Genomic DNA, 15,109 nt, shown 5'->3' on the forward strand with positions numbered 1-15,109 from the left:
ACTATAGTCACAGGCAGAATCTCTTCTCACTTAGGAGATCTTAGCCTGTTTTCTCCTTGGATTTCAACTGATTATGTGAGGTCCACTGCACTGAAGAGGGCAATCTGCTGAACCCAAAACTTTATTCATTTAAATGGCAATTCATCTTTGAAATGCATTCGCAACATCCAGACTGGTGTGAATGCTAACTATCTGGGTACAGTGACCATGCTGCCACACAGATTCGGTGATAACCATTCGAGATGTGGCAGCCGTGTCCCAGCAGCATTCACTGAACACAGCATCCCTTCCTCCTTAAAGGAAGCTCTGGGCATCCTGGCCCAGGATCATCTGGGCACAGACAGAAGGGTTTCTGATCTTGGTTCCATTTCGCTGGCCATCAGATCTTCCTAAGTGGGCAGGGCCACCATTTTTTATTTGCAGTAAGTTTTGAAACAGGCTGTGTGGATCGTTTTTTCTTCGTGTTTCTTTTTGAAGTTGTTTGTTTGTTTTCTCTATGGGATCCATGGAGACTCCATGAGAATTAACAGGATGGCTTTTCTATTTCTTCCATAAAAGGGGAGGGGGGGGGGTGCAGAGATTGTGAATCCAAAGGTCACTTTGGAGAGCATCGAGAGCCTCCCAGTCCATGAACATAGGCTATGGGCTGCCTTTCTATCTTGGTAGATTTTTTTTTCCTATTTTTTTTCCCCCACAAATGGTTTGCAGTCCTCAGTAGCTATGTCTTTGACCTCCTTGGCTAAATTTATTCCTAGTCATTTTATTCTTTTGAATGCTGTTTTTTCAACCTTGTACTTAAGGCTGAGGGTATGGCTTAGTAATACAGCACTTGCCTGGCATGCTCGAAGCCCAGGGGTCATCCCCAACACTGGAAAAACAAACAAACAACAAACACCCAAAAACTTCATGTTTCAAATAACATTTAATTGCATTCAATGGAATATTAATCCAAAAAAAAGAAAAGGAAGAAATCCTAACATATTTTAATGTGCTGAGAGAAAATAAGCAAATTCCGTGTGGCTCTATTCACAGAAAATTCCTCATATTGTCAGATCTACATGGGAAGAAGAGCAGTGAGTGCCAGGATGGGGGATGGGATGGTGGCATTCCATCCTGACAGGGATTTTTAGGATGGTGGTGGGCAGTGTCTGACAACACTGAAGTGCTCACTCAGAAAGGGTTAAAATGGGGGCCAGCTGGCTCAGCAGGTAAAGTCACCTGCTACCAAGCCTCACAACCTGAGCTCAATGCCCAGAATATATACCATGGAAGGAGAGCTGGATCCTGCGGGCTGCCCACTGACCTATACACACACACACACACACACACACACACACACACACGCTCACTCATACTCACTCACACAAACACACACTCATACTCAGACACATGCTCACTCATACACAGACACACACACTCACACAGACACATGCTCATTCATACACAGACACACACACTCACACATACACACATGCTCACTCATACACACACACAAACTCAGACACATGCTTACACATACACACACACCATACATATACACTACTAATAAAAAATTTTTAAAGGGCTAAGATGTTGTTTTATTTTGTTTGTAGTTTATCATCATGGTAAAACCACATTTTTTTGCCTTTTGCTTACACAAGTGTTAATTTTTACAGAGGGTTAGGGCTGTAACTCAGCTGGTATGCATGGCGTGCAGGTAACTATCGTGGCATGTATGAGACTCTGGTTCTAATCCCATCAGTGCATGCCTGTGATCCCATCACGTGGGAGGTGGAGAGAGGAAGACCTGAAGTTCGAGGTCATTCTTGGATACATAGCAAATTCCAGGTCAGCCTGAGACATGTGAGACCCTGTCTTAAATTTAAGAAAAAAGAAAGAAAAAGAAAAAAAAAAAGTAGGCTGGAGAGGAGATGGCTCAGCAGTTAAGAGCACTGGCTATTCTTCCAGAGAACCCAGGTTTACTTCCCAGTACCCACATGGCAGCTCACACCTGCTCTAACTGCAGCTCCAGGGGACCCAACGCCCTCACACAGATACACACGCAGGCAGACAGCAGTGAACATGAAGTAAGTCAATTACGTTTTAAAATCAGTCTTGTACTGACAGCACTTGGCTATGACTCTGTATTTATCACAGTGAGGATGTTTCCTTAACACTCGTGTTTCTCATATTTTAGTGACAGAAGTATGACAGTCAGTGCCTTAGTTTTAGATATTCATCCCCTCAAATATTTTTATTACAAGTGCTACTTTATGGGTAATCTGTATAAATATGCATCTAAGTCTTGTCAATTCAAAGCGGCAAAAGTCTACCAAAGCCTACCATGCTCCACCGTCCAGTCAGTGCCGGAGAGGAGCCTGCCTTCCTGTGGGGATACACACCCACAGCACAAACCCTATTTATACACCTGCAGGACCGGAAATTCTACAGAAACAAAAACTAGGCTTGAGAGAGAAAGAAAGAGATAGGGAGAGAATGAATGAATGAATGTACTCGGACATATGTGTGAATGTAGGTGGCACTTGTACCCACAAAGGGTAAGGGGGGTGAGGTGTCTGTGATACAACTATTCTGAAGTTAGTGCCAACCAGTACCCAAGTTTAGCTGTGGTGAAACTATGATCTGAAAAATTCATGAAAGGGTCCGATAGTGGGAAGCTGTACTTATAGGTGTTAAAAACCAAATAGAGCGAGTATATCATTATGTGAACCTGGAAGTAAAGAATGAAGGCAGAACCAGAAAGAAGTGGATATGCAGTACGGATCCCTTACGGATCACTGAGGCAGAGGCTAGGCTGCGGCACCCACGTGCGTGGGCAGGTCTGTTATCTAGGAGGTGAGGTCTTGGCGAGGTATGAACAGGTACAGTGCCCTTCTTATCTGAATATTTCCAGGACCACTGCTACCCTAGGCTAAGAGGTGCTATTGTTCTGACAAAGAGTAGGTGGGGCCAAGGGACAGGCTCACACAGATGGCTCTAAGCACAGAAGTGCTAGAGCCAATTACAGGGGTTGCTGTGGGGTGGACAGGCCTTCTGGGGAGATATGGTTGATGCCGACTTGATCCAGGGGAGGCCAGTGGGATCCTGGGCTGGTAGGCAATAGTGACCCCGTGACACAGGCCATATTGGTCAACGAAATGGACAGGCTGGAAAGTCACTACTGGATCTATAGGTTTTGGTTTCTTTATTCTTTTAAGGAACTGTTTTTGTTTTTGTTTTTGTTTTTAAGATAAATACATTAAAATTACATCGGAACCTAAAGGAGAGCGGCTTTCCAGACAAACCCTGCCCAGGCATGGCCTGACTTCTGGGATGTGTACAGGGCCAGGCACACAGTGGTTACACAATATCAATACGTGCTCACCATGTGGACACAGGGAGGACTCTCCTGGACCGCCTCCTGGGTAGCTGCTAAGTGTAAGAATTAAGAGAGCATGGGGTTGTGGCCCTAGAGAGCACCAAGGGTGGTGGTGAGAGAGAAGCGCCAACAGTGGGTCTCCCTGGGTGGATTCTACAGACACTGCACCTCTGGCTCCCTCAGATCCATACCTGACTCTGAGGTTATGGGCCAGCTCCTGAGGACCCTCTCAGTTAACTATGCAATGTCCCCTGTCGCCAGCCAAAGCTCCACGCTCTGCGGGCCATGTTCCTGTGTCTGCTCTCCTTTCCCATACACCCTGGGTGCACTCTGCCTGGTGGAGACCCCTTCAATCCTCTCAGCTCTTTTCTTAGGCCTTCCTCCCACCCTGAGGAGAAGGTGCTACATGCCTACCTCTAGGAGGAACCCCCCCCAGAATCAAGCCCTCATCCACAGCGGTCTTACTCTGCTCCAAGACTAGTGCTCTGGGTGGGCTACTGATCCAGCTGCTGGCAGGATGGCACATGATGAGTTCAAGGCCAGCTAGGGCTATATGAAACTGTCTTAACCCACCAACCAACAAGGAAAAGAAAACAAAACCAGATTCCAGAGTTAAATCTGGAAACAGCGCAAGCAGGGGCTGTCTGACACCTCTGTTTATTTTAAAACTAGTGTGTTGCCTGAGATAAACCTCAGGGTGCTCCCAAGGGCTTCTGAATAAGTTGTTCCCCAATCCCACCTGCACTCAGCCAGGAGAGCAGGGGTCAGAGCAGGGTGGAAATGCACAGTCCGATATGGCAGTCGGGTCTGCAGAGCTTCCAGGGGAGCCAGCCCTTGGATATCATAGGTGTATGCTCCTGGGTTGTGGGTAAGTGTTGGGTACTGCACTTCAAAGCACTTACAATGGTCTGTTAAGAGAGAGGTGAGATTTTCTGTGCTACAGCATCCACTCTCAGAGATGCATTGCTCATTGAGATAAGGGTTGGTGCCTGTTCTTAAACACTCTAAGACCCTTGCTGGTCAGCACTAACAAGATGTACATTGCAAAGAACTTTCTGTTTTGTTTTTCAAAGACGAGAGATGAGGACCAAACCAGTGCACCACTTCCTCTTAATGAACCGGAGACAGCTGTGAGCCAGCCCAGGCCCACAGGTCCACCTGGAAACAGTCACTCCTGCACACTTTATGTGGGCTATCGGGGACGTCCAGTCCTCCGGCTCAACATGCTCAAAAGACAGGCTATTCCCAGGTTCTGCTGACTAAGGGTATTTTAAAGTGGCATCCCTGGGCTGTGATGTGACCCTTTGGATATGCTGAAGAGAAGGAAGAGACTCTGTAAGGACAGAGAGACTGTATAAGGAAGGGACTGAGTGGGAATGAGCTATTAGAGAGTTCTGTAAACACCAGACAGTGCTCAAACATAACCCTGAAGGCCTTCTCTGAAGACATCTAAGCCATCGAGCCAGCTCCTGGCAGGGAGTGTCTGGACTGGCACCAGCCCCTGCTCTGCTTCTCCCAATACCTACCCCAGTGCTTGCCTATACAACAGAGGAAAGTGCCCCCATTTTTGCAGGCCCAGAACACTGGCTGTTCTGAACCACCACCTTTCCACCCCTGTGTTTCCACCTCCCATGGGAGGCTGCTATGTGTCTACGCTCTAGATTCCCTGAGGTCCTGCTGTGAAACCTCTCATGGCCTGGACTTGGATGCAGCCTGGCCTCTGTTCCCTCTCCTTCTCCTACAGGACTCTCCGTCCTCACTCTTAGCTATGCTCCCGCATGCCAGGCCATCTCCCAGTCTTCATATCCAGCCAGCCATCACCAAGCCCCGCCAACCCCATGAACACCCACCCACACAGAAACATGGAGCTCCAACTTGGGCTTTGCTCTTAGTCCCAGATACTCAGAATTCCTAGCAAGTGATTGAACACAGTCTTTGAGGTATGGAAGACCCCAGATCCTACATTCTATCTTGACAACTTGAACCCTACAAGACTCTCAAGTCTGACCAGTGAGTTCCTTATTCTCCCCACATATGTTCTACCTTGCTAGTGGGAAAGGGTCCCCTTGGTGGGCCCAGGCACAAGTTAGACCACAGCTCACCTGAACTAATGGGCTCCATCTTCCTACAGACCAGAAGCCACTCACTCAAACCATATTCTCCTTTGGGAACCAGAGCCCCTTGTCTTCTTAAAGCCCTGTACTGTTTACCCAAAAGACTCTGCACTGTGTGTGTGTCCATCTCATCGTCCCAGCACAGGGCAGCAGGACTCACTGACTCAGTCTGCAATATGAGTGCCACCCACCCCAACTGGGAAAGCAGGAAGTTCTCTGAATACTTGGCTCCTCTCTGTTGAGGAAGCCAGACTGTGCACTGCTGGGGGTTAACCACAGCAGAGTCTGCAGTGTGTGAGGACCATGGCCAGGACCCAGGAAGCAGGGGACACTCACCACACAATGGCCAGCCGAGGAATGGTGAACATGAGGGCGGGTTCGTAGTCGTCGATCATGTCCTGGGTCAGATACCCAAAATCCAAGGCTCTGGCAGAGGGGAAGGGAGTGAGAGGGTATCCCTGGGTAGACTCCAAGTATGGGGGTGGGGGGAGCAGAGTACCCAATCTTCTCTCGGATTCACACCCAGGGGACAGGTGAGGAAGGTGACCTGTGCCACCTCAGTTACACACAGAAGACAAGGCATGCTTTGCTTGGAAAGCCCCAGGCAAGTGGCCACAGCTCAGTCTGATTTCCTCTCGTTCCAATTCTGTCACACTAAGGACTGGAAGGGCAATGGGGTGTGGGAATCTGTGGGAAGATAGCTGTCATTCTGTCAGGTGTCTGTCATTACCAGTACTTTGCCTAACCTGGAAGCCAAGACAACTCAAGGGCCAAGCACAAACATGAGGCAAGAATATTCCCCAATCTAGCACCTCCTCTGAAATCTAGGTTAGTTCCCTTCCCCCACCGTAAGCAGGTGGCTTTCCCAATACAACAAACACCCCAGAAGCAGGTGCTGAGCCATCAGGACTTCAAAGCAAAATGTACTTTCAGCCACCTTGTTTTCTGGCAATTTGAAACACTTCTGAAGGCATAAACAGCAAACGATCTGCCTCTTAAAAAATAACAACGTATGGTGTGACTTAATCAGTTTCAAAATAAGCACCACGGTTGAAAATCTCTGTAAATCTTGGCCCCAGACTATTTGGAGAATCTACCAAACAAGGCCTCAGGGCTGCAGTCATAACCCACCTGTGGTGAACAGGCCCGAGCCCTCACAGGCCCACAGAGGCTCTGAGGTGAGCAGCAGACAAGTAGAGAAGTGGGGGATGAGGAAGTAGAGAAGTGAGGGACAAGAGAAGTAGGGGACAGGGGAGGGGAGGGGCTAGACAGCAGCTGCCTACTAAGGCACACACTTCTGTCCCGTCTGTCACATGACTCCACTGACCTGTGGGCACCTGTCGTGTGAACCAGAGCAGAGGGAACCTGGGGTGTGAGTGCGTGTGGGCTCTGCCTTCTGTGCACCAGTAGGCATGAGAAGCAGCAGGCAGCTGTCTTCCCACCTGGGCATCCCTGACAAGATGCCACCCTGAGCAGCCCGCCCTTACCTCTCCACTGTCTCACAGAACAGCACGATGACCTCCTGCTGCACATAGTACTCCCTGGGGGACTTCACTGGCACCATGGCTGAGACATAGCTGCAAGGCAGAGGCGTCAGACCTTCATTCACCAGCTTCCCAGGCCGCCCCCAAACAAGAACATGAAGTTAAAACCCCAGCTCTCAATACCACCACCGCCCGTGCCACTGGTTTCATAAATACACAGCTCCCAGCTTTACAGGGACCACTTAAACCAGAGCCCCCAGTCCTCCCCTGCTCAGCCCTGACTGCCATGGAACCACCACACCCACTGAAGTGACTGTTCCCACCTCAGCCTCAGCTGTGAGCCAGCAGTGCATCAGTCTATATGGACCCATGACGGGGAGCAGGCTCCTGGGAGACCCCTTTCCCATGGAGTACAAACTCGGGCCCTGCGTACCTCAGCTGCCTAGGAGTGGCCCCAGATATACACAGGGCTGAAAGGGTGTTGGCTGAACAGCTGGGGTGTTGTTTACATGATGTTTGTCAGCTTGTTTACCTGATCCCAGTAAGAACATTTTCATGCCTTCTAAACTAGGAACTCTAGTTCTTCTCCTTGCTATGAGACACACGGAAATCACCCTCATCGTCTGCACTCGGACTTCTGAGAGATTACTTCCTTCTAGAGGCCAGTCATGGTATCCTACAATCAGCAGGCATGGATTTCCTGTCTGCTGGTGCATAAAGCACAGCGGGCCTCTCTGGTGAGCCTGTCCTGAGCCCTGTCCCCCAGGGTCTGTGACTGCCAGAGCTCTGCTGGACTCTAAACCCTCTGCTTTCCCTCCTCCTTTGAAGGTTCCCTTACACCCACCCACAAAGATCCACCCAACTCCTCTCTCAACATCTTCTACATGGAAACATCAAGACGTGGCCCCAAAGAGTTGGCACCCCAAAATGATGAGCAAAAGCCATTCTTCCAAATGTCTAAAGCACAGGGCTATCAAGGTCACCTCAGTTCAAACTCAGCAAACAGGACATCAAAGCGCCTCAGTGCCTCCCGCATCTTCTCTGTGTAAGTGTTGAGGTCTCGGAGTGCCTGGTCACGGAGAGTGCCCCGCACGTCCTCCAGGCTGCGTGTCAGCTCCTTGGCCAGTGGCCGCATGGCCATGCTCTCCAGCTCCCGATTCATGATGATGGAGCCAGCTGCCAGGCACTGTGGGCAGGGGAGTGGGCTTCAGAGTGGCCTGGGGCTCTTAGCAGTTGCAGGTCCTCAGAAGGATCCTGACTCTGTGCTCATCATGGCCTCAGTGCTCAGTGTGGGATTCAATACAGAGGGACCCAGTAATGTGACTCTCATTGCCTCCTGGTCCAGGGTGGCTGCTGGGAGGGAGCCAAGAGCATCTCAGGGTTGTGTCCTGGAACAGGACAGCAGCAAGGGTCCAGCCACCCTGTAGGCCATGACCTTTCTGGGAAGTCATAGGTGCTGCATGCTCCCGCGCACACGTGCAAGCACATACACACACACACAAGTTAACAGGAACGTGATCTCCCTGACATACTTAAGAAGCATCCTACAACTGGTTGGTGAAGAGGCCTCCATGCACCCTCAAACCCCCCACATCTGTGAAAGACCCCAGCCTGTGCTCAGAAACATAGGCGTTTGCCTGCTACTCTCAAGGTGGGGACCAAGGAATATGGGTATCTCCCAGTTGGCTTCTTCCAGTATAAATGCTCAGTCCACTAGCTAGCCTTCACCAGCTTAGGGCAAGAACCAATCCGCCAGCCAATCCTGTTAGCATCAATCAGGACCAGAAGCAATTTCCTGTCAGCTGAGGGAAGGGGGTCACTGACTTCCCAGGTGTATCCTGAAGGGGAGCGCTGAACTCCAGGTGCCACCCCTCAGGAGCACTCCCCACACATACACACCAGCTAGCTAACTGAGCCAGGCCTGTCTCCTTCCACGGTCCTCACAGGAGCCTCTGCCCTGGGCCATGCTTTAACAGTGACTACTGAGGCTTGATGAGGCCGTGACTGCCAGACCAATCAGAACCTCAGGGAAGAGCCAGCCAGATGGTTCCTATGAGAGGTGTGGGAAGGATGGGGAGAGGTGAGATAAAATGGAGCACGGGGCAGGGAAGTGCCACAGTTGCATGGGAGGGATGTAAGGGAGGACAGCACAGAGGGATGACGGCTGGCAGGCCGCAGTCAGAGCCCTGAACCTCCAGTGCTTTGAGAACACAGTCAAGGGAGATACACTGGGGCTTCACTTTGTTGAAGGATATAGGAAGTTCCCAGACAGGGAGGACAGTGGTCCTACTACCTCCTGGGGAAGCCATTTTCCTGTGTCACTGAAGATAAGCTAAAGTGAGATGTGGTAGGGTAGTGAGATGTGGTAGGGCCCCCTGAAGTCTGTCATGGCAGTGGATTGGGGAGAACTATGCTCACACTGGAATCTGAGGAGCAGCGACAGGATCCTGGATGCTTGGAGACACGAGAGTCTAACAATCACATGAGAAACTTCATCTCTGCCCCAGCGTTGGTGGGGAGCACAGGGTTATGGCTCCCCATGATATTCCTAGGGCTGGTGGCCAAGGAAGCTCAGACCATGCCCTCTGGGAAGACGAAGGGAAGACAGGACCCCTAGAGGAGACTTCATGTGGCTTCACGTGGACATGGCTGGAAAAGGATGTTCAATTTTAGGGCCCAGAATCCCAGCAGCTGCCCCTACCTCAGCCCCGAACCACAGCTGGCCAGCCAAGTTGTCATGCCGGATCTCCTCTGGAAACTTGACGCAGAAATCCCGAGGGGCACGGTCCTGAGGGATACACTCCTCCATGATCTGATTAATGATGTTTAATACATTGTCCTGAAACAGAAAGAAAGACTGCTCACCCAGACTACAGAAGTGATCCAGCAGCACATCCTGCCTCGCCCCCTCCTGCGACAGCGCCCCCTAGTGGTCTGTTGCTGGTACACAGTCCTGGGACTGAGCTCATTTGATGGCTGAGGAATAGATTTCACATCACTCTTTGTAACAACTGAACCATCTTCCTAGAAAAAAAAAGTCTTCAACTTCCCTCCTTGCCTGTCCCCCTAAATGCCTGGAGCCATGGCTATCCCGGGTGCCTCTGAACACCCATACTTCTCTTGGTCAGTGGGCTCCTATAAAATTTTGACTTTGGGGACTGGGGAGACAGCTGAGCACATACAATGCTTGCTGTGCAAATATGAGGACCCGAGTTTAGATCCCCAGCACCTACTCTTAAAAGTAGGGTACAGTAACTCATCTGTAACCGTAGCACAAGGAGCTGGGGAGGAGACAGGACAGCCCTGGGGACTTGCTGGCTCCAGTTTCAGTAGAGACCCTATCGCACACAACTGCCACATGCACACTCACAGGCACATGCACACGTACATGACTTTCGCTGTCCATTTCTTCATCACTATTATTCCCATAACAAGCGTAGGCTATCCTTCATGTGTCCATTTGCTTCCAGGCAGAGACAGTGCTGAGGGCTAACGTGTGAAGCCAGCCCGTTCACTATGTGAGAATCTCCTCAGAGTGGCAATGTCAGTTTTTACAACAGAGTTAACATCAAGTATGAGTAAAAGAGTCTCCAAGCACCAATGACAACCAGCTGGGGACCCTTGGCCTGTCTGAACCTCAGTTTTATCACAGGGGCACAAACACACACCTTAGGACCGCATAAGGAAAGTCTGTTGGGTCAGCACTTTCAGACCCTACTCCTTCACCAAGCAGTGACCCTCCTACCTGCTCTGGGACCAGCAGACAGAACAGGAAAGTCCCCGCCTGTCAATAAAAGGGCAGCTCCACCTCTACCCCAAAGGCTGTACAAACTATGGCAGGACACCCGACTTTTCTGATTCTCAGCAGCAAACTGGAGAGCACAGAACCATAGTAGCCTGGAGGCTACACAAGCTACAGTCTGTAAAACCTGGGAACCTGCCATGCTCAGCTACTTGTTTGTTTTATTTGACACAACCTCTCATTTTGTAGCCTGGGGAGGGGCAGGGACTTGTAGGAATCCTATTTCTGCTTCCTAAGTATATCACCACACCCACTGCACTGTGTGTGTGTGTGTGTGTGTGTGTGTGTGTGTATACGAGTGTGTGACTTAAATGTGTGTACACCTGTCTGCACACACAGAGAGGCCAGAGGAGAATGTTGGGTGTCCCACTATCAATCTCTGAGTTCTCTTGCAAAAGGGTCTCTCCCTGAACCTCTAGCTGGGCTGACTATCTAGCATGTCCTGGAGAGCCTCTATTCCCCACATCGCTTACTGCACTGGAATTACAGACATGCACGGATACAGCTCAGCCAGCTTTTTATACGATAGTTGAGAATTTGAACACAGACCTTCATATTTGTATAGCAAACACTCCTACCCACTGAGCCATCTCCTCAGCCCTTGACTGGGAATTCTGAACCCAGCCAAGGTGGAGTTGCCAGAACTAAAATTTGCTCTGCACCATATAGCAGAGGAAACAATGGCTCTCAGGCATGGGCTTCACATGTCAGATGAGAATGGGCATTGGCTCTAAGATGGAAGGAAACCAGGCATGCCCTGTACAGCATGGGGATGTGGAACCCAGTGGGACCAAGGCAGCTGGACTCCAGGGACAGCAGCAGAGAACATGTAACAAGAGCCCTGAGGATGGAGACAGGAGGTACCCCTCTTGGATTCAGCAGGAACCAGACAAAAGAAGATTGTGAGCAGTAAAGACACTCATGGGGCCAGCAGAGTAAGATCTTGCACATCTCAGAGCAACTAGGAGTAACCCATATCTTATCACGGTGAGTAGAGGTTGGCTTGGACTAGCACAGCTCTGATCAGCCTAAGCCCTTAAAACACAAGAGGTACCCTCCTGAGTGGCTGAATGTGAGACCTCCCACTGCCCCCCACACACACATGGGAGTAGGTCATTAGGGACAGGTGTGCTCTCTCTATATATACACACTGTAAGATAAAGAGCCCCATGGAAGAGAAAATTAGCAAAGTTCAGTAGAGATGATGAATAAAGCTGACAAGGTTCTACCAGCATAGTCAGGGCGACACAGCTTACGCCAGCAGAGAAGGCATCGCTAATCATTCTACAGATGTTAAAAAACGACTCCACGGACAATCCACGCCGACAACGTGGACAGAATTTCCTGAACTATACAAACTACCAAAACTCTTCAAGAAGACTTTGAAAACCTGAAAAGCCTCATACGTATTCAATAAAATGAAGCTGAAGTTAAAAATATTCCCACAGAGAAGCCTCAAGATTCAAACAGAAAAATAACACCAATTTGACACAAACTCACAACCCCCTCCTTGCAAAAATGCAGAAGTGAGAATCTCTCCAAAACACTGTATAGTGCGCACGTTATCCTGATACCAAAACAAGGCTGGATGAGTAATCTTCATGAATATAGATGCAGAACTTCTGTTGTTTTAAATTCACATTTTGAGGCAGAAACATATATACCAGACTGGCCTCAAACTTACTGTGCAGCCGTGGTTGGTCTTAAACGCCTAATCTGTCTTTGCCTCTCGAGTGCTGGGTTACAGGTACGCGACAGCACACCTAACTGTTACGTATAAAAATTCTTAAAGCAACTTGAGGAGATTAAAATAATTTAAAAAAGGGCATTGTGCCATGAGAGTAGAAAGAGAAGCTCTATTCTGCACATCTTAATAGCATGTCTGACCAATTCTGCTTTGTTTCTCTATTTGTGGCTGGTCACAGGCATTGAACCCATGGCCTTACACACAATAAACAAGAGTTCTTATCATGGGGCTATATCCCAGCCATTCTACAGTTTTAAAAGTCTACTTTGGTTAAGAGTATGGTCAAATGCTGTCTTATCTTTCTGGCTTATGTGTGATGCTGGCTTGGTTTCTCCACTCTCTTTCTGCTGGGGTGTTAGCTTTCTTATAGGCAGCTTTCAATGGCACTGAGTTTTTGCTAGAATATATGTAATGATGCAATGTAGGAGTCACCTTCTCTGAAGATACACAACTAGCAGGACCAGGTAGGTCCAAGATTCCTTCCAAAGCTACATAATTGTAACCCTAAATATAGAAATGATGAGATGCCCGGGTGTGTATACTGGCACGGTATTCAAACTTTCAGCAGTTTGACACAGCTTACACTTATGTGATGCCCTGATTATTGTCAGAAAGTGAGCAAATAGACAAAGGACATCATTAAAGAAGAAAACCTCCAGGCATGGTGGTGTGCAACTATACTAGGCTAGAACAAGAAGATTATGAGTTCAGGCCCAACCTGACTAAGCAAGGCGCTATCAAAACAAACAAACAACAAAATACCTTAGAGGGAGGGGGAAGGAAGAGGGGACAGAAGGAAGAAGAGAAAGGGACAGTATTTTAGGTCAGCCACTCATATAATTGAATGTGTTGATATGTGCTAGGTACTGGGGGTGACCTAGTGGATGTTATAGACAGAGCCCTGTCCTCACAGCACCTGCATGCAGCAGGGAGGGCAACAGAGAGAATAATAACAGTCAGTATTTTACATGAAAGTATTCCATATCACTTACCATAAGAAGAAACTTGATTATCCCAATAGTCACAAAGAAAGTATTGACAAAACTCCAGCATCCATTCCTGATAAGAGCCCTCAGCAAGATATAAAATAGAAGGCAACTTCCTAAGAATGATAAAGGGAGTCTGCAGAAATCCTACAGCTAACATGCTTGACGATAAAAGACAGACAGCTGCCTCTCCCAAGGTAAGAACAAGTCTACTCACCACATATGCCAAGCACTGACTAGAAAGCCGGTCAGGTTCTCAGGAACCAGGGCACGGCACACAACACAAAACCAAGACAGCCAGGGAAGCGAGAAGGAGTCCAAGGCTGGAGCTGGAGAGATGGTTCTGGGGTTCAGAGTGCATAGAGCTCTTACAGAGAACCCTCATGAGGCAGCTCACAGTTGTCTGTCACTCTAACTCCAGGGGGATCGGGCATCCCCTCTTTTAGCCTCCACAGGCACCTGTACTCATGTGCACTACACATGCATAGACACAATTAATTAAAAATAAATCTTTTTTAAAAGACGCACAAAACTTTATTTGCAGAAATCATTTATAGAAAAAAAAAAGTCTAGTAGTCTCTAAAAGAATGATGTCAAAGCCAGTGAGTGAGTTAGAAAGTGATCCATGAAATACATTTAGGAACCAGGCATAGTCAAGCTACTTGCTAAGGCAGAAATATCACTGAATCTCAAAAGTTCAAGGCCAGCTTAAGCAACATACAGAGACTCCCACCTCAAAAATATGTGTGTTCTTCTTTCATCTTCTTTCCTACTTTCTTCCTTCCTTTCTTTCTTTCTTTTAAGATTTATTTATTTTATGTTTGTGAGTACACTGTAGCTGTCTTCAGACACACCAGAAGAGGGCACCGAACCCCATTACAGATGGTTGTGAGCCACCATGTGTGTTGTTGCTGGGAATTGAACTCAGGACCTCTGGAAGAGCAATCAGTGCTCTTAACCACCGAGCCATCTCTCCAGCCCTTCTTTCATTTTCTTGACGTACAATTCCTAAACTCCTTGAAATCTCTGAGGTAATTAATAGATCTTACGTTAGAGAAGTTGCAGGTAGCCAGGCTTTGAGTAGCTTCAGGGCAGGGCTGGCCATTACATGACACAGACCTAGATTTTCAACTTTAACTGTCAAACTCTGAGGGGGGAGGGGGTATTAACCACACCTGTGCATGAACCCTCCATAAACAAAGGACCTGCAGGGTCCAGAGGGCTTCTAGGTTGGCAAGCTGATCTGTAATCTAAGATGGAGCATCTTCCAACTCCACAGAGACAGGAATGCCCTGCTCAGGCAATGTCCAGATATCACCCTGAGTGCTCTTCACTCATGTGTATATGTGCACACATGTCATACCACAAATATGACATGTAAAGGAGGCACTCTCCTCAATTCTGACAGGAAGCATCGGAAGCCCTGGGCTGAGGGCACCCATATGGATGGGGGAAATCTTATGTTTCTACTGTCAGAAGTGGTGAGGACCATGTAAGAATGGAGGGCAGAGTGAACAGTGCAGTGTGACCTGAGGCCTTACCGTGGGACAGCAGATCACAAGGCCTCAGGTCACAAGATGAGTTTATAGCTGTCCCTTATCTTTCTACAGAGCAGCAT

General features: G+C 48.6%; 1 protein-coding gene across 11 annotated transcripts in view; it reads right to left on the bottom strand.

Annotated features, from left to right (window-relative positions):
* Zfyve28 (zinc finger, FYVE domain containing 28) overlaps positions 1 to 15,109 on the bottom strand; it is a 93,476-nt gene that overhangs the window by 31,453 nt on the left and 46,914 nt on the right. For 7 of the 11 annotated variants that reach the window (XR_003955626.1, XR_001784671.1, XR_868282.3 and 4 more), the window contains 4 exons: positions 9,658 to 9,795; positions 7,940 to 8,142; positions 6,960 to 7,049; positions 5,809 to 5,898 (listed from right to left, as the gene is read on the bottom strand). Coding sequence is in view for 8 of the 11 variants with exons in the window: in XM_006503886.2 (XP_006503949.1) it covers positions 5,809 to 5,898; positions 6,960 to 7,049; positions 7,940 to 8,142; positions 9,658 to 9,795 (521 nt within the window). In the remaining 3 variants the exon portion in view is untranslated. The other 4 variants (XM_011240727.3, XM_011240726.3, XM_011240728.1 and 1 more) reach the window with 4 other exon arrangements.

The sequence above is a fragment of the Mus musculus genome, chromosome 5 (genome assembly GCF_000001635.26).
Source record: "Mus musculus strain C57BL/6J chromosome 5, GRCm38.p6 C57BL/6J".
Taxonomy (NCBI): domain Eukaryota; kingdom Metazoa; phylum Chordata; class Mammalia; order Rodentia; family Muridae; genus Mus; species Mus musculus.